The sequence below is a fragment of the Sus scrofa genome, chromosome 12, assembly GCF_054392235.1.
Source record: "Sus scrofa isolate SSC_HxYL_T2T_F1_AM1 chromosome 12, Sscrofa_HxYL_maternal_Yorkshire_Landrace_v2.0, whole genome shotgun sequence".
NCBI classification, from domain to species: Eukaryota; Metazoa; Chordata; class Mammalia; order Artiodactyla; family Suidae; genus Sus; species Sus scrofa.
Window position 1 is genome coordinate 60,765,830 of NC_139394.1, and position 27,697 is coordinate 60,793,526.

Here is a 27,697-nt window from a genome sequence, read left to right on the forward strand (position 1 = left end):
GGGTGCGGTTCATGTGCCAGGTTGACCATCATCATTTCAGGGTCAGCTTCGCAGTGTCCCCCACACTTCCCCCCATGTGGGTACTGGGTGCCTGCAAATAGGCTGAGTGAAAGGACACATGAACCCAGCCTCACCCAAGCCTTCCTAGCACGGGACCCAGAGCCACCCCCAGTTTGTCCAGACTTTCCCAAAGCCCCTTATATAGGCTTCCTATCCAACAGCACCCAGGGAGATCCCGTTGTAGCTCAGTGGTAGCAAACCCGACTAGGATCCATGAGGATGTGGGTTCGATCCCCGGCCTTGCTCAGTGGGTTAAGGATCTGGCATTGCCAGGAGCGGCAGTGTAGTTCGCAGACGAGGCTCAGATCCCACGTTGCAGTGACTGTGGTGTAGACCAGGGGCTACAGCTCTGATTTGACCCCTAGCCCAGGAACTTCCCTATGCCGTGGGTGTGGCCCTAAAAAGACAAACAAACAAACAAACAAAAACAAACCAGCAACGCTCAGGAGTGTATAGTGCTGGCAGTAATGGTCCCTTTTACAGAAAAGGCAAGGAAAGTTCCCTGATCACGGTCCCTTCTGCCTGGCTCGCCAGGCAGGTGCTCAGGAGAGGGTGGCAGAAAGAGCAGTGGGTCAGAGGTCAGGAGATGTGGGTGCAGGAACAGGCAGTGTGGCTGGGGCTGAGTCACTTGGCACCTGGAGGCCTCAGCTCTCACACGTGGAAACACGGGTGCTCCCTGATCTGCAGCAGGGACTCTGGGATGCGGCCGGGCTTGCCTGGCTGCCTGCGGGTGGACTGGCAGGTGTCCAGGTGCCCCTCGGAGAGAACCGCTTCTGAGGTGAGGGTCCTTCCCGCCTGGGTTGCCTGACCCTCCGGGGTCTGTGTCATTGTGCTGGGGAAGCAAACCCACAGGTAAAACAACGCCAATTGTGTTGCAAGATCTGAGAATGTTTTAAAAATAGTGAACAAGCACAGAGGTACTGTGGGATAAAATGGCAACATTCATGCGGATTTTCATAATAAGTTTTCCAGAAGTTTCTTGTTAGCGGCAGGCTTCTCCCAGCTCCCTCCCTGGCCCGTTCTTCCTCTCCTCTGCCTTGAGATGCCTCGGTTGACAAGTGTCCTGAGCAACAGGAGAAGCAGAGGCAGGGCCTTGGTCTCTGAGGGAAGAAGGTTGGATGAATCACTGGCACTGGCTCCAGCTCCACCCTCCCCTGAATCTGCATTTGAATTGGGGCTCCATAGGAGGAAATTCTTTCTCTAGCGCTTGAAATCCTTGCTAAAATCTCTGTGGCCAGGCAGCTTGGGTGTGAGATTGTCCTGACCCAGGGGAACAGAGGCTTACTCCCCACGAGCCACACCCACCCCCCGTTAGCCTGGCGTCTTGTGGGGGCTCCGCTGCGTTTGATGGTGGAGACTGAAGACCCTCAGAGGTGTTTTCAGGAGGAGGAGGTGTGTCTGGTGTGGAGCTGGGCAGGAGGGGGCAGGGGCAGCAGCCCGTGGCCCGCCTGCGTCTCTGGGTTCTCCGGCCTTGTTCTGGAGTCTTTGAGATGCCCTGTGGGGAAACTCAGAAACGGAGGGAGGGTGGAGTTCCTGGAAGGGGCAAAGTCCTGAGCGGGGCGGTGCGGGGAGGGTGGAAGAGCCTGCCAGCCTTTCGTTCATTGTGGGCCATTTCCTGCCACTCTGTTCACTCCCGCAGTGGAGATCTGGAATCTGTCTTCCCCGGATCCCCAGGGTTCGCGGTGGTTGTAATGGATTGTTGTAAATGTTTCAAAAACTCTAATGGAAACCATAATACATCTGTTTTCTGCTTTTTGCATACCCAGCTACGGATGGGTTTGATTAATAAATCATGGGGAAATGAATTCCTTATTCCTTAACGATTAGTCTCTTTGGAAGACAACGTATTTTCAGACAATATGGGAGATATGGGGGAAATAATAGAGGAGGGTCTTGATGTGGAGTAGGTGGGGAGTGACACAAGAGCAGAGGCTCCTTAGGGTTCCTCCCAGACCCCAGGCCTTTCCAGGTTTGCTGGGCTGTGCCCAGGGAGGTGGTGGAGGGAATAGCGTCACCTGGAGGGCAGCCCCCAAGTACAAGTTCAGCTTCAAAGCTTCTTCTGGTAGAAACTCTTCAGAAACCCCCCAGGGCTCGATGAGCAGGACGGCGGGGCCCTGCCCCCCTCATTTCCAGTCTGAGGTGGGACTCCAGTACCCAGGCGGGCACACTGGGGTGAGGTGGTCCCCTTCTGGAAAGTTCCACCTGAGCTGACCTGCGGTCCTGGATGTACCTTGAGAGTCCCTGCTTCCTGGTTCTGGTCAGAGGCTGGAGGCTGTCTGTGGTCAGGGAGGTGGATGTGGGCTCCAGAAGCTCTGGCCCCAGAGCCCCAGATGGAGGGGGGTGAGGAGGGCCAGTCAGAAAGATGGGGTCAGGGGAGGGCACATGCCAGCGGAGGCTGTGTGCTGGCAGCACCCAACCCTACGTGAGCAGAATCCAGAGGGCCTCCCCCTCCCCAGGGGGGTGGGGCCCGAGGCTGGGAAGTGAAGCTGGTGAAGAGGAGGAAGGCTGCTTAGTCCAGGCAGGGGGCTGATGTGGAAGCCCTGGGCTCAGGGGGGAAGCAGAGGCAGGAAGGAAGGACGTGGTCCTAGAGCCTTGCCCAGCAGGTGCCCGGATGTGGAAGCAGGGTCTAGGCTGTTGCCCTGTAAAATGCAGGGTCTGGATACAGATCCTCTCTTTGCATGCTGACTTGGGGAGTTTGGGGGCACCAGCCCGGCATGGTGAGGCCCTTGCAGAAATGCGGGGGGGGGGGCACCTGTGGGAACCCGTACCTCCCCTTCCCCTCCCTTTCCTGAGAGTTCCCATCTTCAGAGTGCTGAAGGATCTCCCTCCCAGTGGGGCCCCCTTTGGGACCGGAGGGGAGGAGGCCCAGGTGAGTGTGTGGTGAGAGGAGAAGGGAGGGAGGGGGCTGTGGCAGCGGCTACGGCAGGTGCAGCTGCCCCGGGGCCTGCCGCCTTTAGTCCTTGGCCGCTCCCTTCTCACCTGGGGACCCCTGCCACCCCTAGGCTGCTTTGCAGTTTCTCCAGGTCTGGACATTTCTCCCAGATAACTGGGCGAGGAGTAACCTGGCAAGGAGTGATTTGCTGCTGTCCCGGCCGCTCTCCGCCTTGTGTGCCTGCCCCGCCGAGACACATTTGGGAGTCCTGACAGCCCGTTCAGCTCATGCCCAGGTCCAGTCAGCTCTTAGTGCCTCCCAGGTCACTTTTTTGCCAGACATCCTTGGGTCAACCAGGAGCTTGCTGGGTGCATCCAAATGATAACATGTGGACCCCCATATCTCATGCAGGTTTTCCCCAAAACTTGCCTAATCCTTCTTATGGTCCTTCTTCCCTGAGAACAAACAGGTTGTTGTGAGGTGGCGGAAGCGGAGCATACCTGTGTTGAGGGTTTGTTTCGCGGCCACGCTTGTCTGCCTGACTCTCTTTTCTCTTAGGATTAGTCTTTACCCAGAAGGCTCTTTGGTCCTTCATTTCGGAGCTGGCCTCAACCCTGGTGGACTCCACTTCTGATCTGCCTCCTCTACTACCCTGTAATTTCACCGAGAAATACGTTGCATCGGAGGGGCTTTGGGGCTGTGGACAGGGTGGGGGGAGCTGCACAGTGGGGCTGGACCTACCCTTGCCCCTAGATTCCCATCTGTCCTGGCTTTGCGGGTCCTGCGGGTTCTCTCTGGGGGAAGCATGTGGACGAGGTCGTGTGACGCATGGACATGATTATGAGCAGCAGACTTGCAACTAGCTTTATGGGCGACAGGTCCCGAGGTCCTGGAGTCGCTGGGCATCTGGGGAGAGGACCCAAGCTTAGCAGCTCCATGTTTTGACAAGACGCTGTAAGCTGTGTGTTCGGGAGGCTGTGCGTCTCAGAGAGCCTGTGCTGCATCGCATTTGATCCTTGTGACTGTGATGTCACCGTTACTCTCCCCCATAGGCGAGGGTCACTCAGCTTGTGAATGGGAGTCAACCGAGTCAGGTCACTGAGAAAGAGCAGCTGGCTCTCAAGGCAGCAGGTGGCAGGAGGGGCCGAGGAGCTGGCCGTGGAGAGCAGTAGGAGGATCCCCCTGCCCCGCCTGTTGGGAGAACTTTCTGGGAGGACGAACCCAGATCAGACCTGGCGGGGCTCTGGGGGACCCTGCCTGGTGGAAACGCAGCCACTCCTGTTTCCTCCTCCATCTCCATCCTGCTTGGCTCTGGCGTCTGTGGTGACACAGAGCAGCGTGGAAGCTGCTCAGGACTGCACTCCCCGGCATGTGGCACAGCCAGGCTGAAGAGGGAGGCACGTCGGTTCATGACTCACCTGAGTGTGAGCGTGCCTCACCTGCCCTGGCCGCAGCCCTGCTCGCTCTGCCCGAGGCTCAGGAGAACTCGTCAACAGCTCACGTGGGGACGGAAGGCTGGACCCACAGCCTGGAGCTCTGGGCCGTGGTCCTGGCTCTGCTGCTCTTTAGCTGCTTGAACCTGTAGGCTTCAGGGTCCCCTTCTCTAAAACAACAGAGTTCTTCCAGATCCTCACTCTGCAAAGTGTCTTAAAGACACTATTTTTAATGCAGCAGTGGTGTCCCCTGGGTGCTTGTTAGAAATGCACAGTCCCTGGCCCCTCCCTGGATGACCGAATCAGAATCTGCATTTAATGAGATCCCCAGGTGATCTGCGCAGTTTGTGGAGGGCCACTCTTGCCATCTCTGGGCTCGAGTTTGCCGCTTGTGGCCTCTCGTTCTGTGCCATAGGGGGTCCCTGAGGTCCTGTCCTGTCCTGTCCTGGCGGAAGCTCAGCTGCAGACCTAGCCTCGCCCCGAGGGAACACCCCCACCCTGCACATGCATTGCCTGTGTGCCTTCTTAGTTCGGCTTTTAACCGGGACCCCCAGACAGTCGGAGCTAAATTCTAGGAAGCCCTCCTGTGTGAACCCCCTTTTACTTCCGGGGGTTCATGCAAAGGCTCGAGTTGCATTCACTTCACCGCCGACTTTTAATGGCAGATTTACTCTGCACACATCCTCCTGAGGCATCCGATGCCCGCCCTGCAGAAACACGCCCTCTTATTCGGGAGATGTTTCAGAAGCTGGACCAGGCACTGTACAGAGGAGAGGGTGAAGGAGGAGCTGTAGGCCAGGAGGCCATCCCCAAGGGAGCATGACGCCGTCGGAGGCTGCTCCCGCCCAGCAGCCTCAGCACCTCCCGCCCCTCGAAGATGTGAGCAGATGCTCTGAGCTGAGCGTGATCCTGGCTTCTCAAGATTTGCATATTTTGAACAACAACGTGGCTGCTGTGAAACAAAAGCCAACAATTCCATTTGGTTCCCAGCCAAAGAGGCAGAAACCTGTTCCATTTCTAGAGTGAAAACCTGTGTTGGTCTCCTGAAGAGACCTCCAACGAGGGTCTTCCTAAGGAATGGTTCATCTTCTCGATGCCTCATCTGAAATGTTCTCTCATGATATCCCTCAGGTGCCCGCGTCCAGCCTGCTTCTGAGAAGCCAGGCGGGTGGCTGAGCACAGAGCTTCCAGAAGATTCCTTGCTGTCAGGATAACCTATGTACTGTCTGTATTGACTGGGCTCTGTGTGTTTCCTTCCCAGAGGGGCTGTGCTGAGTGTGGAATTCCAGGATTTGCAAGGAGGCAGGTTGAACAAATGGGAAGAAAATTCCCTCTTGCTGGCTGTTTGGGAGTTGCCATGAAACCATGAAGACTCAGAAGGCGGTTACGTCATGTTAAAACAAAAGGCCCATTGACGTTTTAATTTAGGTAGCTACGTCAAACCATAAAAGATCTAAGGCAGCTTCTAAGGAACACGTCCCCATTTATGGTGAGACATAAATAAACAGTATAAAATTAGGGCAGAGAAATATAAATTCGAGGGGCAGCTCAAGCACAGGTGACTGGCATGAGCCCGTCTGATGAACCGTGAAGGTGGACCCTCCTAGTTGCTGTATTTGGGTTGCATTTGACTAGAGGCAATTGAATTAAGACAACAATAGAGTCCTGCTCTTAGGATCAAGAAATGGGTGAGTGACACAGGGACAGCGTGGCAGAATCGAGCTTGCTGGTCCGAAACCTGCCCGGAGGGTTTCATGTGACTTAAAGCTCGGTGTGAGCCCCCACGTGGCCTGGCTATCACGGGGCGGGCAGCACAGGTGGTGCCCAGTGTCCAGCACCGAGGAGGGGCCTCCCGCGCTCAGCCATGGCTCTGCACTTGGCCTCTGGAGCCAGCATGTTGAAATGCGCCGCCGCGTGCCGTCGGGCCGGTACCGAGAGATGGATGAGGGATGCGGATGCATGCAGCTCCCACGGCTCCGGGGCTCACGGTCCATCCAGAGCCGAGGGGTGGAAGGGGCTGCGATTCCGAGTGATACCTGCTCACAGGAGGCCCCCTTGGACTTTTGTACTTGGTCTCAGTAGTTCTGTGAGGAAAATTGACAAGAGGAACAGTGGAGGCCAGGACTTCTCGTTCGTTCGGTGTCCAAGCCCACAGTAGAGCTGTTGCCATAAAAGCCCCACTGCGTGAAAGTTCGGGGCTTCCCAGACCCTCCCAAACAGCTGGGGTGCCAGCAGTGGTGTCAGGGGCCCAGATCTGGAGTGCCAGTCTTTTGACGGAGCGTGCAAGACGCCTGGCGCTTGTGGCCATTCCTGGGCATCCTAGTGGGGCTTTGGGAGCCTGTGTCTTATGGCCTCTGGTTCCTCCTGGGTCTACGGGAAGTGCTGCAAAGACAGGGCATTGGTCTGCTTTGATGCTTCTCCAGCAGAAGGACCTGGCTGAACAAATGAAGAAGAAATGGATCAGCTCAAGATTCGAATACATCAGCTCAAGCCTGGATGGGGTGAAACAGGCATGGTTCTTGGAGTCCACTGGACTCAGGTCTGAATTCTGGTGCTGCTCTGAGAGAGCACAGGTACAGTGGGCTAGTCCCGAAACTACCCTGAGACTCAGTTTTCTCACCTGTAAAATGGGGATCTGAACCCCTAACGCACAGAGTTGTAAGCATAGAATAAGTTCATAAAAATAGGTGATTGGCCCTATAAATACTGAGACTCTCATCAAATCTCTATCCCCCACCCCGGCCCTCGTGGGCAAAGCTAATCTCTCTGGGCTCTGGACTCCCGCCCACCTCCGTCCTGGGCACAGCCAGACAGGCTCCTCCATTTGTAACCTCCGCTTCCTCTTTTCTCCTCTGCTGGCTTCCTTTCCTCCACCTGCCGTCCTGCTCCATTTTCTGCAGCCCCTCCTCTGAAGAAGGCACCCTTCAGACCAGCTGGGCCATCTGGCTCCGGCCCACCCTAAAACTTGATTTGTAGGAGTTCCCTGGTGGCTCAGTGGGTTAAGGATCCAGCGTTGTCACTGCTGTGGTGTGGGTTCCATCCCTGGCCCTGGAACTTCTGTGTCCTGTGGGTGTGGCCAAAAACAAACTTGATTTATAAAAAGAAGAGAGGGGCCAGGTTTGGCCCATGGGCCGTAGTCTGCCAGCCCCTGGTCTAGTGGGAAGGGTCTGAAGGATAGGGCAGGTACCCCGGTTTCCCCTTCCGGCTCCATCACTCACTGGTTCCGTTAGGCTAGGCCAGCCACTGAGCCTCTCTGCTCCTCAACATCCTTATCTGAAAAGGGGACATTTTTTGGCATTTTATTTATTTAATTTATTTTTTAACTGATTTTTATTTTATATTGGAGTGTAGTTGTTTTACAGTGTTGTGTTAGTTTCAGGTATACAGCAAAGTGATTCAGTTATACACACAGCTATTCTTTTCCAGATTCTTTTCCATGTGGGTTATTACACAGTATCGAGTCGAGCTGCCTGTGCTGGACAGTCGGAAAGGGGAATTGCAATAATAACGCTCTCCTCACAGCGATGCTAGGGTGATGCGGGCGCCTCCTTCCAGGGGTTTTCCCATCCTTCCTCTTCCTCCCATTTTCTCCGTCTTCCCTCCACCTTCCCGGCCTCTACAATCCCGTCCTCGGTCCTGGCCCCAGCTCCTCCATCTCCATGTCTGATGCCCCTTCTGAGTTTAAAGCCTGCACACTCATCGCCAGTTGGGTAGTTCTGCTCCTTGGTACTGTTGGCACCCTCCGTCTGCACGTACAAAGATGCCTCGTTTTAAGCCCATCCTTGCCTCCTGACCACTTCTTTCTATGTGGCAGTGTTTTCCGGAGCCTTTGACACCCCCCACCGCGGAGGGAGCCGGGGACGTTTGCCGGCCCATCTGTCATCTGCCACGCTGTCTCTGTCCCTCTGCCTCCTCCCTGTGGCCATCATTTCAGTCCTACCACCTGCACGTAAATGGTCCCCTGTCTCTGTGCCTCTTCTCCCCAGCCCACCCTGCGCGTGACACCAGGTTCCTATTCCTCGAGCAGAGCCCAGCCGTGTGGCGATCCAGTCCCCAAAGCCGCCGAAGGCCCTCCTTACTTCCCAAGTGGGGGAGTCCTCACCTGGCTTCCCCCCTCCTCCAAGTTCAGCCGCGGGCGCCCACAGCCCGGTCTCAGGCGTCGGCTCCCCCTTTCAGGGCCACTCTTTCATCCTTCCCTTTCTGCGGTCCTTCCCTCTGGCACTTCCCCAGTGCCGGCTCTGCCTGTCTGGTTCTCACCTGTTGCTCAGGACCCAGGCCAGACATCAAGCCACACACCAGCCCTGCCTTGCCAGCCGGGAGGACCTCTTCCTCGTCGGGGCCTTCAGAGCCCCGGGCTGGACCGCACTTCTCTCACGGAAAGCATCTCGCATCTTCCGTGCACTTCTGTGCTCTGCCTCTGGATGGAAAATTCTCCAGGTATAGAGAAACCCTTGCTCCCCCCACTGCTGCTCCAGCAGGTGCGCTGAGCCGACCTGGCGCCCCACGGCCCCTGCGTGATAGAGGGGAGGGGCTGCGTGTTGGAAAAGTTACCTTTCCCGGGCTCAGGCCTGTGCACCTTCCATGCCTTTGGCTCTGGTCGCGGGAGCAGGAGTGGGTGTGTTCGCTTCTCTGGGTGTGTGTTTCTCGTACGTGCCTGGTAGGTGTGAGGGCGTGTGTGTGAGAACAGGGTGGATGGAGGGTGGAGGCCATGTGAGTGTGAGGTCTTTAGGTGTGTGTTGGGGTGTGTGTGTGAACACGTGTGCAGTGGGGGAGGACGTCGGGGGCGGGGGCTCTCGAGGTGTGTGGAAGGTGTAGGTGAGAGGATTGTGGGTTTGTGTGGGGTGTGGGGAGAGTGAACCTGGGATAGACTGTGCGTGTGTTGGGTGTGGGTGTGCGGGGACCGTGGGAGAGGTGTGTGTGTGGGGGGGGGTGGGTTCATGAGGGATGTGTGAGGGGTGCGTCCTGGGGGGACGTGTGTGGTGGGAGGGGTGCAGGTGTGTGTGTGTATGGTGTGTGCGTGCGTGTGTGTTTGTGGGGGCAGTGCCGTGTCACACCCTTTTGTGAAAGGACAAGAGTCCTCTCCCGCCCTTGCCTGGACTTTATCTACCAGAAAGGCCCAGCCAGTAGAGCGGGGAGCAAACAAAGCTTCGGAAAATACCGGGACCGCGCGATAAAATTGCTTGGTACACAGTTGAGGGATAAAAATGAGCCAGTCATCCCGAAACTCCTGGTGGGCCTTGGAGGTGTCATGACCAGGTGGCCCTGCCCTGGGTGACTCCTGCTTGAGATGTGACCTGCTTATCTCAGGGTGGGTTGTGGGGGGCAGCGGTGGGGGGGGGGGGGTCCCAGGAAACGCATCCGGCTGAGACTTTGGAGGACGAGCTGGGAAGGGCAAGCCGGGCTCTGGATTCAGGCAGCCGGGCTCTTCCTTTTGCCGTGCTCTGCGAGTCAGGGAACTGGCAGAGCCAGTTACAAACTGCCCGTGAATCAGGAACGTGGTCGGAGGTGACATCCAGGCCGAAGGTCATGGAAAGTAAGGTGGTTGAGTCCAGGCAGTTTCAGAAATATCTTTTTGCATCGCAACTTCACCTGAAGGCTTACGTGAAAGTTCAGCATGAGCTTTTGTCCTACAAACCCAGCGGCTCTGGGTGGGGGTGGGGGAGGCTGCTGGCATCCTGCCGGCTCCCTCCCTCTCCCAACCCCAGCCCCCCAGCAGCCTTTGCAAAGAACAGTTTGAAACCTCTCCTGGGGACTGAACCTCCTCCTCTACAGGGGAGTAAAGAGACTTGCCTGAGGTCATCCAAGAAGTGGTGGGCAGCCCCTGTATGTGACCTGTCGCTCTGGGCCAGCCCCAGACATTGCCAGGGATGCAGTGGCTGCATGAAGCGGACTTTAGGGCCTTGAAGAACTTGGAGTTTGGGGACTGAACAGGTGAAGAAGATATTTGTGTGACTGTTTTCCGTGGAGACCACAGTGGCCCCGCAGCTTTGGCTGCCCCTCTGAGGCTAGACGGAAGCCTGGCCCTCACTCTATACCCGCTGAAAGTCTTCATGCCACAGGCTGCTTCCAGAACTGGGGGTCATGCTTCAGGGATGTCTGTCTTGGAGGAAGACCCTACCCCTGTCACGGGCCAGCTCCGGCCTCATGGCAGAGATTTACTGGCGTGCTGGTGTTTTATGAATGGTCTCATAGAGGGCTGAACACCTGCTAATCTCTGCCACTCGCTTCTGAGTTGGGGCTGTTATGAGCAGCATCTCTGAAGCAGAGGCTATTATTAGCACCCTCTCATTTCACACATTTGGAAACTAGGGTGTGGAGACATTGCTAGCCCCAGAGCTAGTGCCTAACCAGCCTCAGGTCACGGAGCTAGAGGAACAAAACTGGCTTCAAACCAGACAGTCCTGGTCTTGGCCCGTGCTCTTCACCCCCTGGGCTCTTGAACTACGTTCCGTTCCACTCGGGAGGATGTGCAGGACAAGGAGGCTGAACTGGGGGCCCCTTGTTGTTTAGGCAGGTGGCTTAGCGCCCCAAATGGACCCAAACCGTCGTCATTATCATCATCGTCGTCATCTGTGCCTTGGCCAGGGTGGCTTTTTGGAAACGGTTATGTCACGTCCCCACCCCTGCTGCATCTCTTCAGTGACTTCTTATTGTTCTTAAAATAATGACTAAAATCCTTAAAAGGTTTCTTAGGCTGCGTCTGGTCTGTCCTCCCTGTAAGGCAGGGCCCTCTCCTGTCCTTGCCCTCTGCCCGTCAGTCCCCCCGCTGTCTTTTATTTCCTGCTGCCCCAGGACCTTTGCTCAAGCCCCTGCCTCTCCTGGGAGGGCTCCACGTTCTGTCGAAGCTTCCCAAGGCACAATGTTCCCTTTCTGCTTAGTCCTCGCCTGACTGTTATCAGACGTTATTATCAGGCAATTACTTGGTTCACATCTGTCTCTCACCTGACAGGAGCCCCCAGGGGAGATCCCGCATGTGTCCTACTCTGCACGGTGTCCCCAGTGCCTTGCACAGTGCTGGATGCAGCCTCATAAGGAGCCAATGAATTTGGGGTCCCTTCTTTTATTTTTTTGGTTGAGCCCATGGCAGGTGGAAGTTCCCCGGGCCAGGGATCAAACCCTTGCCACTTCGGTGACAGCACCAGATCCTTAACCCACTGTGCCACAAGGGAACTCCAGGGCCCCTTCTTGCTTTGAAGTTTCCTGAAGCAAAGTATAAGCTGGCCCCCGCCTCCTAAGACACAGCAGGCTACTACCCCCGGTTGGAATTCTGGGTCCGTTTGCTCCCCTCTATTGTACGTTCCTAATACTTGGCACGTGTAAGAACCACATTGTGTGCAAAGAGCCTTTTTCCTGCCTTACCTCTTTGTGACCATCGCAACAACAAGGGCAGGTCATGTGCCCATTTTACAGATAGGAGTCCTGAGGCTCAAGGCATGATGCACCCTGTGCAGTGTCACCAGCGCACAAGTGGTGCAGGACCAGGTGCTCAGATTTCTCATCTCTTGCCCTTCACTTGCCAGAGACGAACTCGGCCTCCCCTGCTGAAACCTCTTCAAATCGCTGCTCCGACCCTCACTTCCAAGGGACGAATCCCCCAGAAAGGCCGAGGGTGGTTATTTCTTTCCTCTTTCCCACTCGGCAGCGACCTTTGCTCTCACCCGCAGCTCTCTAAAGGGAGTGCCCGGCTGCGCCTGAGTGCAGGTCCCTGCCCAGCTGGGAGGAGGGGACGATGACCAAACCTGCCAGGACTCCAACTGCGGTCCCCTGGGGGGAGCCGGCCATCTCTAATCCAGGGTCGTGGGGGCCAGACCAGCTCTACCCTTCAGGGTTCCACGTCCACGTGAAAAATCTTAGAGTTACCTGCCCCTGTGGAAACACACAGTCACGACTGCTGGCCCAGTTGGGACGAAATGGTCAGCCATGTTCTCGACTTCCTGCCCCCAGGCGGGCCCGGGGCTGCTGGCTGTGTGGGGGCGCGAGTGAGGAGGCTGGGGTTGGGGGTGCCGCCGAGAGAGGAGGCAGGTGCTCTGAGAGGGGATGTGGAGGCAGGTCCCGACCCCCTCCGGTGTGTCCCATCCCGGCAGGTGCAGGGAGGAAGCAAACCAGAAGGGCCCTTCTGGGTGGTTCTGCTCAGTTTCCTCCTGCAGCCGCCAGCATGCAAGGCCAGGGCATGAGCAGCCGTCAGGGAACTTTCCGCCCTCTTCTAGGGCTAAAGGCTTTTCTCCCCAGCAAGGATTCCCCCCAAAAGAGAACCAAGACGGGCTCCTTTCTCCAGGCTCTAAGCTGAAGGGGTAACTTCCTGTTCTGTATGGCGGGACCGTCCGTGGTGGCTCAGAAGTAACAGGGTCTGTGGAAGACCCTCTTTTCAGCTTCCACGAGGAAGAGGGACCCTGGCCGGAGCCCAGGGGCACAGGCGCCCCAGCTGGGGAGCCGTGTTCGGGCTGCTTGCCCGTGTAGCCCCAGACGGTCCCGGCCTGTCCCTGCTCGTCCCAGCCTCCTGGCCACCCCTCCAGTCAGGACTCATGTGCACTCACCTGGTCCCCGGCGGGGCGTTTTGGGCAGGAGCAGCGGCGTGCCCCGGCTCCTCTGCCGGCCCAGGAAGCCTGCGTCCCTCCTCCTCTGCCCACAGCCGAACTACAAGTCCAGTTTCTCAAGCGGCACCTCGATGTTGAGGGAATACCAGGTGACCCAGAAGAGAAGGCTGAAGGCCAGGATCAGGGACCCCGTATAGACCAAGAAGTCCCAGTAGTCGAGAGGGGCGAGGATGCCCAGGAGCAAAAGGACCAGGCCCACGGCGTCGAACAGAAGGGCCACGCCGAGGAGGAGGGCGCAGCGCCCGAGGTGGCATCTTCCCCAAGGCCTCCCCAGGAGCATCGCCGGGAGGCAGGAGCGGGAGGGGCCCAGCTGCTCTCCTGGGGCTGATTTGCATGGGCAGGTGGCAGTGCTGGCAGGAGGCTGCCTCCTCTCCCCGCTGGGTGTGAGCAAATGAGTGAGCCGGCGTCTGGAGCCACACGGAAGTACACGTGGGTCTCCTTTATGAGCGCGGCAGCCAGTGAGACAGGATGTTTCTTACCTGTTTCACAGCTCAGGAATGATCCTGACCAAAGCAACATGACATCACTGCCGGTGGGACAGGTTGTCGCTGGGTCAGGCGAGTGACATGACTGGGGAGGAGTCAGGGTGGCCTTGGTGGATTTGTAATGTCAGGGGCCCGGGGACCTGGGGGTCTGGAGGAGGGGCTGTCCTGCCCTGTTCTGCCTCTCAGGTCCTGGGCAGGGCCTCCTGGACCCCTGAGATGTGTGCTGGGGTGGGGCCCAGGCGTGTGGCCTCCGGAACTGGGGGGCTATCAATTTCTACATCTGGGGCTCATCGGCATCCTCCTCCTGTTACCGTGCCACCTGGCTTCGCCCACATCTTGCGTGTTTCAGCCCTAAAATCCATAACATATAAATTCTCCCCCTCCCCGATGCTTTTTTCCCGAAAGTTTCTCACTCATCCTGCTTATTTCACAGGTAGGGCACTGACTTCGAACCCCCTGTATGTTCTCGCCTGCAGGGAGAAGGAGAGGTGATGCCTCCCAGTTGTGTGGGAAAGGAGGCCCAGGGAGGCCGCGTGCCCTGCTCAGGGCCCCGCAGCGAGTGGGAACAGAGGGCCGCTGGCTGCGTGTTTTTCTCAGTTGCCTTGGAAGTGGTCGGGAGCTGAGACCACACTGATTCACACTTAACCCCTCGGGATTGTGTGCAATGTCCCGAGTCCGAAGGCGAATGGGGTGAGAGTCAGTCTGGAAAGCACAGCCAGGGAACCAGGTAAACACTTCTTGACTTTTGCTCGAGTTGCCTTCAGGCCCAGCCTACCCAGCCAGAGGCCCCTTCCCTCCCTGTTGTTCCCCCTCTGTCCTTCTCTTTCATCGCTGCCCTTTTCCAAAGGCTGCCTTTATCCTGAAGGACTGTCCTGAGACTCATAGTACCAAGTCTGGGTCCTGGGGGCCTCAGAGCGGAAGAACCTGCAAGACATACAGACTCTTCCTGCTGCTGATACCTACCACTCCTTACAGCACAGTTTCAAAATAATCTATTGATGCTGACCTTCTGTTGTATCTTTTACGTAAAACTTTCTGTCCCCACCAGGGAGATTAGGGCAGAGGGGGTCCTGGGGCCGCCGTGACAGAGACCCCAAACTGGGTGGCTTGAACAATGGAGATTGATGTCCGCCAGTGCTGGAGGCCACGAGTCTGAGATGCAGGTGTTGGCGGGACTGGGGTAGGGGGTGGGTTCTTTCTGAGGCTTGTGAGCGAGACTCTGTTCCAGGCTACTCTCTGCGCTTCTAGTGGTTTCCTGGCCACCGCTGTCATTCTTTAGCTTGCAGGTGCATTGCCTTTGTGTTCAAGCATCATTCTCCTTGTGTGCGGTCGCTGTGATAAAAGGACACCCACTGTATTGGCTTAGGGACCTACCCTGCTCCAGTAAGACCTCATCCTAACGCTTTGCACCTTCAGTTTGGACCTATTTCCAGTGAGTTCTCATCTGAGGTATTAGGAGTTAGGATTTCAACATATGAATTCAGAGGGGGCAGAATTCAACCCGTAACAATAGCAAAAAGTGTTGTTTGTTTGGGGTTAGCCTTTGACTTTAGCTGTAGCTTAGAAAGAAAGTTTAGACTTTCAAACCAAGCTTTGAGAAACAGAATTAGGAAGTCAGCACCATATTAAAGGTGACCGACCAGGTGCACTGTCCCAGGAAGCGTGCTTCGGCCCCTGGGACATCAAGATGGCCTTGGTTGTGCCTGGATCACTGGAAGAGAAGCCAAGGACACAGGCCTTCTTGCTGCAGGGGGCCAGGCTACCCACCTCCCTGTCCCCTTCACCAAGGAGCTCAGCCTCCTCCCCAGGTGGATAACCCCAGCGGACCCCAACACACTTAGAAGCTTGGGCTGAAGCCCGAGGGGGACTTGAATTAGACAGACATTGTTGAGCACCTGCTGTGTGTCAGGCAGCTTCAAGTCAGAACCTGCCATCATCGAGTTAACATTCAAAGTGGGGGAGACAAAGAATGAATAATACACAATACAGGAGCTCCCCTGGTGGTGCTGTGAGTTAAGGATCCAGCATCATTGCTGCTGAGGCTTGGGTTCCGTCTCTAGCCCCAGAACTCCTGGTGCCGCAGGTGAGGCCAAAAAAAGTATGTAAATGATATCATTTCAGAAAGTGATAAATACAATGGAAAAAATTATGAAAATGTGAGACCGTACGCTGTTATGCTTTCTGAACCATATATGGGGTGTGTAGGGCACAGCTGGAAGCCCAGACCATTGATCGGTGACTCCCAGGGCTGGTCCCTTGGAGCCCCTCTGTTCCTCCATCTCTGCTCCTCGGCAGCTGCCCCTTGGCTCAGAGAGGTCTGTGCGTCTGCCTCCTCCTGGCGTTAGTTGAGACCTTGTCACTCCCATGGCACCGTCATCACGGTCTGTCATCTCTCTGTGATGTCACAAGTATGACAGCTTCTCCAGGACCAGGCTTCTAACAGATAGACTGAGATCGAGAGAGAAACAGACCAGCCAGGTGCTCAGCTGACCCAGAGTCATAGTGCCAGCCTGGCTGTTTGAATGACAATAACCACGGCTCAGTCATCTCCTGATTGGCAGGGCTCAGATATGGAGCCGGTCTAACCACACCAGGCTGTGCCACTCATTAGCTGTGTGACCTTGGAAAAGTCACTTGACCTCTCTGTGCCTCAACGTCCTCAGTATAAAATAATTCCTTATTTCACAGGGTTACTGTGAAGATTGAGTGGGTCCTTAAGTGTAAAGTGCTTAGAACCTGCACAGTGAAACAGACAAGCGTTACTGTGTGGTTGCCGTGATGTCTTTTAGTACATTCTTTCTGCCACAGTGTTTCTGTAGAGAAAACCCCAGGTGGGAAGGGACCCATCACCAACCCTCCTGCACCACCATCCTCTCCCCTTTATCAGTCTTGGCTTCACCTGGTTGCAGGAGCCTGTCCCCCATCCCCTGGCCCCACTAGATCCAGGCAGAGCCCTCCCCCATCCTAGATGACTGCAGATCCACCCTGGATGGATCCCTCGGTCACATGAGATGCTTTCCGGGTCCCCGGCCTCTCGTCTCTGCTGCAGCTGTTCTTTATCTCCATCAAGTTCAAGTCTCTGCACTGCCCCTATGCTCGTAACCGAGTGTGTCTCCAGCCTTATGTATATGCTCTCTCCAGGGTTCTGCCACAGCCCCTCGTAGTATACTAGTCTATTTCTATTATTTATTATATAGAATATCATCTTAATTTGTTAATATTACAATGTTTTGTGAATTTCTTATTTAAATGGATTTTTTACTTCAACTGATTTTTGTCACCATCAGGGGAAAACTGATATCACTTATAATAGATAACAAGTATTCAAGAATATATATTTTGAAAACAAAGTAATTAATCCAGCCCAGAGGTCCCCAAGCTTTTTCTTTAATGGGCCAAATAGGAAACATTTTAGCCTTTGTGGCCCATAAGGTCTCTGTTACAACCACTCAATTCTGCCATTGTAACAAGGGGCCATAGATGATATAAATGAAAGGTGTGGCTGTGTTCCAATAAAACTTTATTTACAAAACCAGGCTGTGGGCCAGACTCCTCAGTTCCTGAACTAGACACTGTCATATGTTGAAGTTGCTGAACCCGAAGCCTGTTCTCTTTCTCAAATAAAGGGCTTGATGCACGGATTTCAGAGGGGATTAGATTCACAGCACCCATTGGAGATTTAGTCCTGGAAGCCGTAGGAAAGACTGGATAAGAATTAAGACAGCCATGCTTTTTAACATGAGCCTGTGTGCCAGCCTGAATCACTTCCCATGGCCCTGGGGGTACAGAGCCAGAATGCAGAAAAATGTTGCTGCTAATCAGTGACCTCCGGTCAGTCTTTGTGTAGTTCTCCTTTCTCCGGAGCTGGAGCCTAGAGTCCGTATCTTCAGAAGGACATTCACTCTTATTTTAGGAGCGTCCCACAATTTTCAGAGCGCTTTCTTCTTCCTCTTGGGCTACGGAGTGGCCTCTAGCATCCATCTACTTGCAACCTGGGGCCCTTCGTGCTGCACGGCAACCCTTTGGCTCTCTCCCCTGGTCTGTCTTACTGCTCGCAGGGCTGATCTAACGCTTCATCACTCTTCTCAGACCACAGGAGCATCCTGCATCATCCTCCCCCCTTGCCCATCAGCATCACTCCCGGCAGGTTGACGACCTTTCCCCCTGTTACAGAGAATCATATCTCCATGTCTGTGCTGCACATGCATCTCCAACAAGTGCCCATCCACATCCGTCATCGGCTTGTCTTGCCAGCAGCCCTGTCCCTGCTCCAGCGTTGAGAGATATGCCTGCATTCACCCAGAAAGTACTGGAGCTGTGGCTACAACCCGGTCCTGTTGGTGGAGACACACTAAATACGGACACCACTTCTCCTTCTTCTGCTCCCAGCCCCCCTGCCAGCTCTTTCCCGAGCATCTTTGGATGATCACGTTAGTTCCTTTCTTAATCCTATTTACTTAAAAATTACTGTTATTATTCTTTTCTGCCACATTCAGGACTTACGGAAGTTCCTGGAGCTAGAGATAGAACCCGAGCCACACCCGTGACCTAAGGCACAGCTGAGGCAATGCCGGATCCTTAATCCGCTGTGCCATAGCAGGAGCTCTAGAAATTATTTCTAGAAGTTATTTAGTTGTAGTGAAGTATGTGCGACACAGATCGATCGTTTCAACTATTTTTAACTGTGCAGTTCAGTGGCATTAAGTACTTTCCCATTGTGCAACCATCACCACCATCCACCTGCAGAAACTTCGTCTTCCTCAAACGGAACTCTGTCTCCGTTAAACAGAAACTCCCCCTTCCCCTCTCCCCAGCCCTTGGCAACCACCAGTCCGCTTTCTATCTCTGAATTTAACTACTCTAGGAACCTCATATGAGTGGAATATATTCATTTATTGATGATATATTTACCTCTTTGTAATTGGCTTATTTCACTAGTATAATGTCTTCAGGTTTCATCCATATTGTAGCATGTGTCGGAATTTCCTTCCTTTTGAAGACTGAGTAATATTCCATTGCATGTATGGGCCACATTTTGTTTAGCCATCCATCTGTTGACGGACACTTGTGTTCTTTCACCTTTTGGCTGTCATGAATAATGCCGTTAGGAATGGGCACGTACAAATATCTGTATGACTCCCTGCCTTCAATTCTTTTCGGTGTGTACTTACAGGTGAAATTGCTGGATCACATAGTAACTCTTTAACTTTGTGAGATACCGCCACACCGTTTTCCGTTCCCACCAGCAGTGCGCAAGTTTCCCATCTCTCCACAGCCTCACCCGCCCTTGCTGTTTCTCCTAATGGGTAAGAAGCAGGTTCCTCTTTAATTGGACACTGACTTTTATAATAGCACCTGCTACGTGTATCGAGGTAGTTTGTGGAGTTTTCCACCCCCTCGCCAGGCTGGGCATTCCTTCCAGTCAGGGCGTGGCTCTGCCTTCTCCTTGTAACCCAACACCCACTGCTTACGGCCCAGCGTCTGTTATAAGTCCTGGCACTCCTGGCATTGGGAAAGCTCAGAGTGATTCCCCGGAGTTCCTCCAGCTCTGCCCAGGTGCCTTCAATGCCCCTTTGTGGCTTTCATCTCTTGCTTCCTCTCTGTTTCTGCAGAAGTAATGTCCCCACAATCCTTCCAAAGCAAGAGGCTTCCACGATAATCCTTGAAGTCTTAGCACTCAGGGGAAGTGGTCTGGTGGGCTCCTAGTTTCTCCTTCTCCACCCTTCAGTGTTGCCATCTGTTTCTGCTGGCACTCGGCTCTGAATTAAGTGCTGGGCCCGTCATGTAAATCCAAAAGCATTGCCACCAAGATATCTGCAGGGTTTGGTGCTCGAAACTGCTGTCCTCATTTTTCTGGCTGTCACGGGCCGGCCTCTTGAGCAGTCAGCTGCAAAGCCTGTTTGCAGGGTTCCAGGGAGCAGCTGCACGGGGCTTGGCTGTCCATGACCCCCCCACCTCACAGCCAGGCCCAGGGCCAAGCTCCCGGTGTCCAGGTCTAAAATGCCTCTCCACCGCCGGCTCCGCTGGGGCTGGGCTCAGCTCTCTTGAGCTGCTGAGACATCTTTATAAGTGCAAAGTCGACTAGAGATGCGCAAGAGAGTACAGTGCCTGTCTTCAGGGAGCTTAAAGTCGTGAGAGGGGAGAGAGGAAAGAGGGCTGGGAGAGCAGGTGTCAGTCAGGCAGGTACATCCGTGTGGCAGTATGACAAGAGACCAGCGGTCTGAGGGGGAGGACCCCCATCCTCTGAGAACAGGCCAAAGATGTGGGCCGCGGCTTCCCCAGGGAACTGATGTTTGAGCTGAGCTCCAAGGATGAGCAGGCCAGCTCCGTGTGGAGGGGTGAGGGCCTTCTGGGCAGAGCAGGAGCCTGTGCAAAACTGTGTGGAGGTGGGTGGCACTACCAGTGTGGCTGAGACAAAGGAGGAAAGGCCATAAGGAGCCATGTTAACGTCTTTCTCCCAAGAGCCTTGGGACGCTGCTGTTGGAGCGTGTGAAGCAGAAGGTGGTGTGATCCGTGTGTTTAAAGAGGACTCGTGCTGCTGTGGGCAGAGGGGGTGGAGGGGCCAGGAGTGGGCACGTGGCAAGTGGCGAGCATGGTTGCATTGCACAGGGAAGAGGTGAAGCCGATGCCAGCGGGGGTGCCTAGAAGTGGGTCAGTTTGAGTGATAACCAGGGACTGAAGTCGATGGCACAGGTGACAGACTCAACAGGGGCATGAGGGAAAGGAAGGGTTGAAAACCAGGCTTCTGTTTTGTGAAGTGGATGCTACTGGTGCCTCCCGAGATGGCAGATCCAGGAAGAGGGCCAGGTGTGCTTGAGGCGTTAGGGGGTCTGTTTAGGACACGACGGCCTTGGGTACAAGGGTTGGGGGCTCTCCCTCCGGGCTGGAGACATGAATCTGTGAGTCAGCGACACATTGGCGGTAGGGCTGAGACTGCGCAAGACCCCTTGAGTTAGAGCTCAGTAAGAGAGGAGGACCCGGGGTGGGTGCCGCGGCTCTCCCGGTGGTTGGCTGGGTGGGCGAGGATGTGCCAGCAAAAGAGAGAGAGCAGAGTATCTTTAGGGACAGGAGGAAACCATGGGCTGGTTGTGTCTTGAATCCAAAGGCAGAAAACGTTTCAAGAAGAAAAGGAGCGGTCAGTTGTGTTGGGCGCTGTTGGAGGGTTAAGTCTGCTGACGCATCTTCCCAGCAGCTGGGGCTCCGAGAGAGTGAATGGCTTTGGCCTCCCCTCTGTCCTGCAGTGTACCTGCTGGCTGTTCTCCTCAGCCCACGGCCACTGGGGCTGCAGGCAGGTGGGCCCAGAGGCGTTGAGCAAGTACCTTGAGCCTGGCCGGAGGAGTGGCCCCGAAGTTTCTCACCTGTAGGATGAATGAGAGCAGGGAAGCTAATGATGGAGAGTCTGGAGCAAGCATCAAAACACCAGGGGCCCTGACAAGAGCCCGACTCACAGATCTGAGGTGCTGGCCTTGAGGGAAGGTCCCCGATGTGCTGGGGGAGGGGACCCAACAGGTGAGCTAATGCCTTAACTAGAGGATTAAAAAAAAAAAAAAGCCATTATAGTGGAATATTTAAAATCCCACTGAAAGTTCAGAATTTCACATATGATAGCCAAAGCATAGTTATTTAAGGACTTGGGCCGAACAATATTTTAACTAATCAAAAGATAAATTATTCATTTTATTTTTATTGTGGTGATCTACCCTTTTAACACATGTTGACATATACAGTGTGGTCCTGTTAACTACAGACCCGATGTGGCACAGCAGCTCTCTGGAACTTACTCATCTTGCACAATGGAAACTTAAAATATGTCCTTTTACAAAATTTATTTAAAAGCTAATATGTATCATAAGAAATTACCAAACAATAAACAATATAAATCAAAGAAAGTAGGAAAAGGGAAAAGCTACATAAAGGTAAATGCTGAAATTAAAAAAAATGGAACGGACAAGAATTTTACTTTTCCAAATTTAGGGAGGCGATGAGAAGAATCTAGCATCGGAGCCATGTACGGAATACGGTATGTGGTATATGGTGTATGGTGCACTATGTGTGTAATAAAGGAGTAGAGCCAGTCCGAAGAATTCCCGTGGGTTCTCAGCGGTGTCTTCAGAGATGAGCAGGGTCCAGTGGAAACTTCTGCAGTGATGGAAATGCTATCTAATCTGTGCTGTCCAGCATGGCAGCAGTCAGGCACATGTGGCTCTTGAGCATCTGAAATGTGGCTAGTGTGGCTGAGGAACTGAAGTTTAGTTATATTTAATTTAATTTAATTTAAATTTAAGTGTAAGTAGCCAGATATGGCTACCATATCGGACAGTACCATCTGTCTCTTGAAAGACCTGGACCTTCTGTCTTTGGTCAGGTCCAGACTGACTCTCCCGAGTGCCCTGGCCCTCCAGAGAGGGTGCTGTGGCCTTAGGATCTAGAGACCCAGCTTCCAGCCCAAATCTCCCCCCTCTTAGCTGAGGGACCAGTGTTCAGCCCTGAGGCTTATGCTACACCGGTGCCTGTGGGCTCTGAGCAGCCACCGGGCTCTTCCCCAGTGATGCTGCCTAAGAGCAGACAGACAGTTCCTCAAGGAGGAAGCTGGGGAACAGGGGAGCAGAAGGGCACCGGGGCCTTTGCTCAGACCCACCTATGGCAGCATCTACGGAGCAGCTGCTTCCCACCCAGCCAGCAGCTGATCCTCAGCTTCCCTGGGCATCTGGGCCAGGCCCTGGGCAGAGCTCAGAGCACCCGGCCTTGCACTGAGTTCCCTGGGACCTGCTCTCAGCCCACAAGGAACTGTGGCATCTCAGGCCCCGAGAGCTGTGTCCTTCCCCAGCCGCTTGTACTCTGGAGAAGGAAGGAGGATGGGGCTGGGGCTGGGGTGAGGGTGGAGGTTGGAGCAGACTTTCCCCTGGGTCCATTTTCCCTCTTACATGGTTGTTTATAACCTTGGGCACGTCCCTAAGTGCCTCCGATTCTCAGTTTCTTCACTGAGAAATGAGAGCCGTACTATCGACCCTTATTACTCCCACACGCGGTGGTTTTAAGGACAGACTCTCAGCATGAATTCACTTACCAAACACTGTGGAGCCCAGAGCTCTTAGTGAGAGGACACACTAACTGTAAGGCAGAGAGAATCAGTGGGGCCTGTGGCAGGACACAACCACAGGGTGCTTTCAAGGAAGACTTCCTGGAAGAGGTGGTACTTGAGTTAGGAGTCAGCTAGACAGAAGAAGAGCATCACCTAGTGCAGGTGCAGGACAGAGCATGTGGAAAGATGCAGAGGCATGATGTACCAGGTTGTTCTCCAGTGTAGGTCTGGGGTGAAGGGGGAGTAGTGGGGGTGTGGGGAAGCTGGGGTAGAGTGGCGCTCTGGGGGGATGGGGCTGTGCTGAGTGCAGGAGCAGGAACTCCCTCTTGCTATGGGATGAGAGCAGCTGGTGATTCAGGGGCAGGACCATGAGTGGCGGCAGGATCGCACATGCCTCTTAGAGAGATGCGCTGGCTAAAATAAACAGAGAATGGATTGGAGCAGAACAAGTCCAAGGCTGGTGACCCACCCCAGGGATTCTGGGGATGGAAAGTGGGAGGATTGTGCCAGGTGTTCAGGAGACAGACTGGACGCAGAGGTTGCAGAGGAGGAGGCTGGCCCAGTGGTCTGGGTTGATTGGTGGTGTTACCTGTCGCTGACAGAGGGGACCTGGGACTGGATTTGGAGGCGACAGTGTGGGGAACACAGTGAATTTCTTTTGACTCGGGCTGTGTGCGAGTCGAGGGAGAGCCCCGCGGAGATGCCAGGACCATCCAGGCTGGGATGGGTCGGCCAGAGCTCGGCGTGGTTTTCAGCAGCGCTGGCTGGTGTGGGGTGTTTGGGGGAGGCCCTGTCCAGCCCAGAGGGACGGAGGCCGAATGGGGACAGGAGGAAACAGGTGCGCGGAAGGCTCTGTGCGATGAAGGGGCGGCCGGAGTAGCAGGACAAGCAGAACGAAAGCCACCAGCCCACAAGGTGGCACGTGGTGTCCTCACCAAGTCCTCTTCAGGACGGGGTCGGTGTGGCTGTCCCACCGCAGTGGGGAGGCGAGAGGGACGCGGGGGAGAGGAGCCAGGGCAGGCACGTCCACGCCCACACCTCCTCCCTCGGCCGGAAGCGGCTGCCCCAGACCCTCGCCAGGCAGCGGCTCCCTTTTCTCCTTCGGGTCTCAGCAGAGACGTCCTCCCCGCAGGGGCGTCCACACCGCCCCCTCCCCTGTCTCCTGACTTCACCGTCCTCCTCACCCTCTGGCACCACCTTGGCCATTTGTCGCTGTCCTCGTTACGGCCTGCCTGCCTCCACGGGGGAAAGTTCCAGAAAGCAGGACTTTTTGTCTGTTTTGTTCACCTCCTGTGCCTGGGCGCCCTGGCAGCCTTCCCGAGGTGCTCGGGAGGTATTTGTTGGATGGATGGATGGAACAAGGTTGCCTTTTCAGACCCACCCGTGTGGGAAAAGGCTTCGCGAGCCATCCCCACGCCCTTCCCTGGTCCTGCCTCCCCTTCCTCCCCCCAGTTCAGGCTCCAGCAGCCCATCCGGCCTCCGGTGGCCACACCCACCCCAGACCGGCTCTTCTCACCTGGAACCAGCCTCGCTCCCTTTCATCCTTTTGTTGGGCTGAACCTGAAAGCAGCTGCTCTGACCTTGACCGTGGGGCACACACCTTGGCACCACTACCTCGTCTGGCTCCTCCGCACAGTCCGGGACCGGAACACGCCCTCTCCCCTGGGAGGAGCAATTACATGGAGATTTTCTTCCTTCTCCCAGTGAGTGGGCACCTGTGGAGTGTTTGGCACCTGTCCTCAGAGTTGGGGTTCTTACCTGGATTTGATGAGGTTCTTACATGGATTCTAAGTGAAAATGTGCACATGTGAATTCGTCTGGGAAGAGGTTTCCTGATAATTACAGTCATTCTACAGGGAGAGTCCTGCACTCGGTTGCAAAAATGCTGTGTTTCTTGGTTTGAAATCAGATGCCTCAATCCCACCTGGACGCTTGTAGGGCTTTACAAGCTCAAGCACAAGTCTAGTCTAATCAAGAATTTGGAAATTCCTGCATTAAGTTCCTAGTCTGAAATCCTCTCTTCTTGTGACAGAGATCAGGATAACTGCCTTTTACTGAGCACCTACTCTGTGGCTGTGCCATGTCAGCACTTTCTGTTGCCTTATTCAATCCTGATAAGGGCCTGATGGGGTAATTATCCTCCTCACACACAACTGGAAATCAGAGATAGAGGTGCTGTAAGCCAGAGTATAGACCTTTGATTGTGGAATCAGATTTTGAACTCAGGTTGGTTTAGTGCCAGACCCTCTGATTTCTCCATGACTATAACTGCTTCTTACTAGATAAGTGGTTGCTTTTCAAGCTGGATTTGACTTGGGCTGTTGTGACATGGGATCTAAGCAGTTTGGTGGCAGGAGAAGGTGTGATGGGAAAAAGGAAGAGGGAGCGAGAGGGAGCCAGACACCCTGAGATGCGGGGAGAGGGAGAACCTTCCAGGCAGAGAGACAGCACTGAGCAAAGAGGAGATGACAGGAGCAAGGTGAGGCTGAGGATCTGACAGACATTCCGTGGGCGTGAGCTTGGCTTGGGGAGGGGTAGGAGGAGATGAGGCCGCGGAAGGCAAGCGGGGAGCTCAGCCTCTGCCGAGAGATGATATGGAAGGAAGATGCTCGCTAAGATTTTGCATTCGGGAAAAAGATCATCCTGGTGAAGGATGCAGAATGGCTTAGAGATCAAGGCAAAGTGGGGAAGTGAGTTTGCTGGTAAAGTAATCAGAAGGATCACACCGGCTCCAGTGGAAGCAGCGACAAGGAGAGTCTGCCAGTGGGCAGTGCTAGCTGCTGCAACAAGCAAACCCTGACATTTCAGTAGGTAAAGAAAATAGATGTTTACTTCTAATTATAGACTAGTCCCATGGGATGCCCCGGTCTTCCTGGAGCTTTCCTTACTGTCACAGTCACTCAGGCTGCTATAACAAAATATCATAGACGGTGGCTTAAAAACTACAGATACTTACTTCTCCCAGTTCTGGAGACTGGGGGGTGGGGGGCGGGGTCCAAGATCAAGGTGCTGCAGATTCAGTTCCTGGTTTGCAGATGACCACCTCTCGCCGTGTGCTCATATGGCCTTTCCCGGGTACATGGTGGGGGCAGTGGCAGGGGGTGGGGGGTAGGGAGGGAGAGAGAGAAATATCTCCTGTTTCTTCTTCTTCTTATAAGGGCACTAACCCCGTAGGAGGGCTCCACCCTCCTGACCTCATCTGAACTAATTACCTGCCAAAGACCCCACCTCCAAATACTGTCACTCTGGGGTTTAAGGGTCGACACATGAATTTTGGAGACACATAGGCATTCAGTCCATCACTTCCCTCAGTGGCTCAGACTCAGGCTCCTGGCCCATGCTGGCGTCTCCACACAGGCCTGGAGGAGAACAGGCCCCCTGCCTGCAAGGTGCAGCCCGGCAGAGTCACGTGCCACTTCTGCTCCTGTGAGCCTGTCTCGTGGTCACACCTGGACACAGGGGGCCCTGGGACATGAGGACCTGCTGGGACAGCTACCTCACTCCTCACGAAGAAGGGAAACATACATTTTTCTGGACAGTGATTTATCTTGGCCTCAAGACAAATGACCGTCCTTGGGAGATATTGAGGAGATAGAGATTCTAGGCCTTGATGATTGATTGGGACTGATTGTGAGGCAGAGGCGGAGGGGAGTCAAAAAGATGAGATGAAACTGCTGGTTGGCATCAAGCCCCCATTTGCCAGACAGCACAGTGCAGAGTACAATTCTCTTTTTCCTAGTAACTCACACCTGTTGTATAGACTTGGATTCTTTCCTTATGTAAAACCATTCAGGAGAATATACTGCTTTGTGTAGTTTGGTAAACATTAATACTAACTAATATTCAGGGCTTAATACATAAAAGCCTTATGTGGGTTATTCCACTTAATGATCAGGAAGAGTTTTATGAAACTGTTTGCAGTTGTAAAGATGGCAGTGTAGACAAAAACACTAATGCGAAAAGATAGCTACACCCTGGTGTTCATCATTGTCATTATTTACAATAACCAAGATATGGAGACAACCTAAGTGCCCGTCAGTGAATGAATGGATAAAGAAAACGTGGCGTATGTGTGTGTGTGTGTGTGTGTGTGTGTGTGTGTGTGTATATGTGTGTGTGTGTATATATATATACATATACACACAGTGGAATACTACTCAGTCATGAAAAAGGAAGTCTTACCATTTTTGACAACATGGATGGACCTTGAAGGTATTACGCTAATTGAAAAAAAGTCGGAAAGAGAAAAATAAGTAGAGAATTATTTCTCTCATGTGGGAAATAAAAAACTCATAAACAAGTGAACAAAACAAAATAAATGAACAAACCAAACCAAACCAAAGCAAAACAAACGCATGGATACGGAGAACACAGTTGTGGCTGCCAGAGCAGAAGTGGGTGAGGATAGAAAAATGGATAAAGGAGACCAACTGTTTGCAGATCAACTAAATTTTTGGTGCTCAGTCAGCTGTAGTGTATACAGAGATAGAAATACAAGGTTGCACACATGGAATGTATATAATAAGTCAGTGTTACCTTAATTTAATTAAAAGTAAATTAATTACCACCCCCCCACACAGATGGAGACACACAGAAATCAGGTAAGTTGTCCAGGGTCAAAGACCTGGTAAGACCAGCTGGGATGTGGGCCCAGGTGGGCGGTCTCTGGAGTCTGTGCTGATAACCAGTACGGAATCCTCTATGTTTGTGAATTTAGGTTACTTTCATTTTGACAGTTGCAGAGATTGAAACCTGGGAGAAGGAAAACTGAGGCTAGATGTTTCTTCCTATTCATGGCTCTAGTGTTGTCTCGTTTTGTTTTGACCGCACCTCTATCATGTGGCAGTTCCTGGGCCAGGGATTGAACCCGCACCACAGCAATGACAAGATCCTTAACTGCTAGGCCACCAGGGAACTCTGGTTCTCATTTTATAGAAGCCTCTATACACCTACCGCCCTCTCCCACCCACCCTGCCTCAGCTCTTAGAGTTGGGGGGACAGCCTGACAGATCACAGAGTCTGACAGGCGCCCTGTGTGAACCCCACCCTTCCCGGCCCAGTCTTGGGGAGGTCCCTGCCGCCTCAGAGGTCAGAGGGCAGGAAGTCCGGGCCCATTGAGATGCTTCGCTGGCTTTTCCCTCCCTTCTCTCTCCTTAGGGACTTAGAGACTC

At 54.1% G+C, this 27,697-nt stretch overlaps 2 protein-coding genes across 5 annotated transcripts in view; one reads left to right on the top strand and one right to left on the bottom strand.

The window, feature by feature from the left end:
* ADPRM (ADP-ribose/CDP-alcohol diphosphatase, manganese dependent) overlaps positions 1 to 27,697 on the top strand; it is a 192,443-nt gene that overhangs the window by 60,381 nt on the left and 104,365 nt on the right. The gene's annotated exons all lie outside the window — the stretch shown is intronic.
* On the bottom strand, positions 498 to 13,352 carry TMEM238L (transmembrane protein 238 like). Of its 2 annotated transcripts, none has more exons than XM_084986227.1 (2): positions 12,900 to 13,352; positions 498 to 6,797 (listed from the first exon to the last, which is right to left on the bottom strand). In XM_084986227.1, exon 1 carries the CDS (start codon positions 13,237 to 13,239, stop codon positions 13,000 to 13,002), a length of 240 nt encoding a protein of 79 aa, XP_084842353.1. In that variant the 5' UTR covers positions 13,240 to 13,352; the 3' UTR covers positions 498 to 6,797; positions 12,900 to 12,999. The 2 variants fall into 2 exon arrangements, with proteins under 2 accessions (XP_084842353.1, XP_084842352.1); XM_084986226.1 differs by having other exon boundaries at positions 928 to 6,801.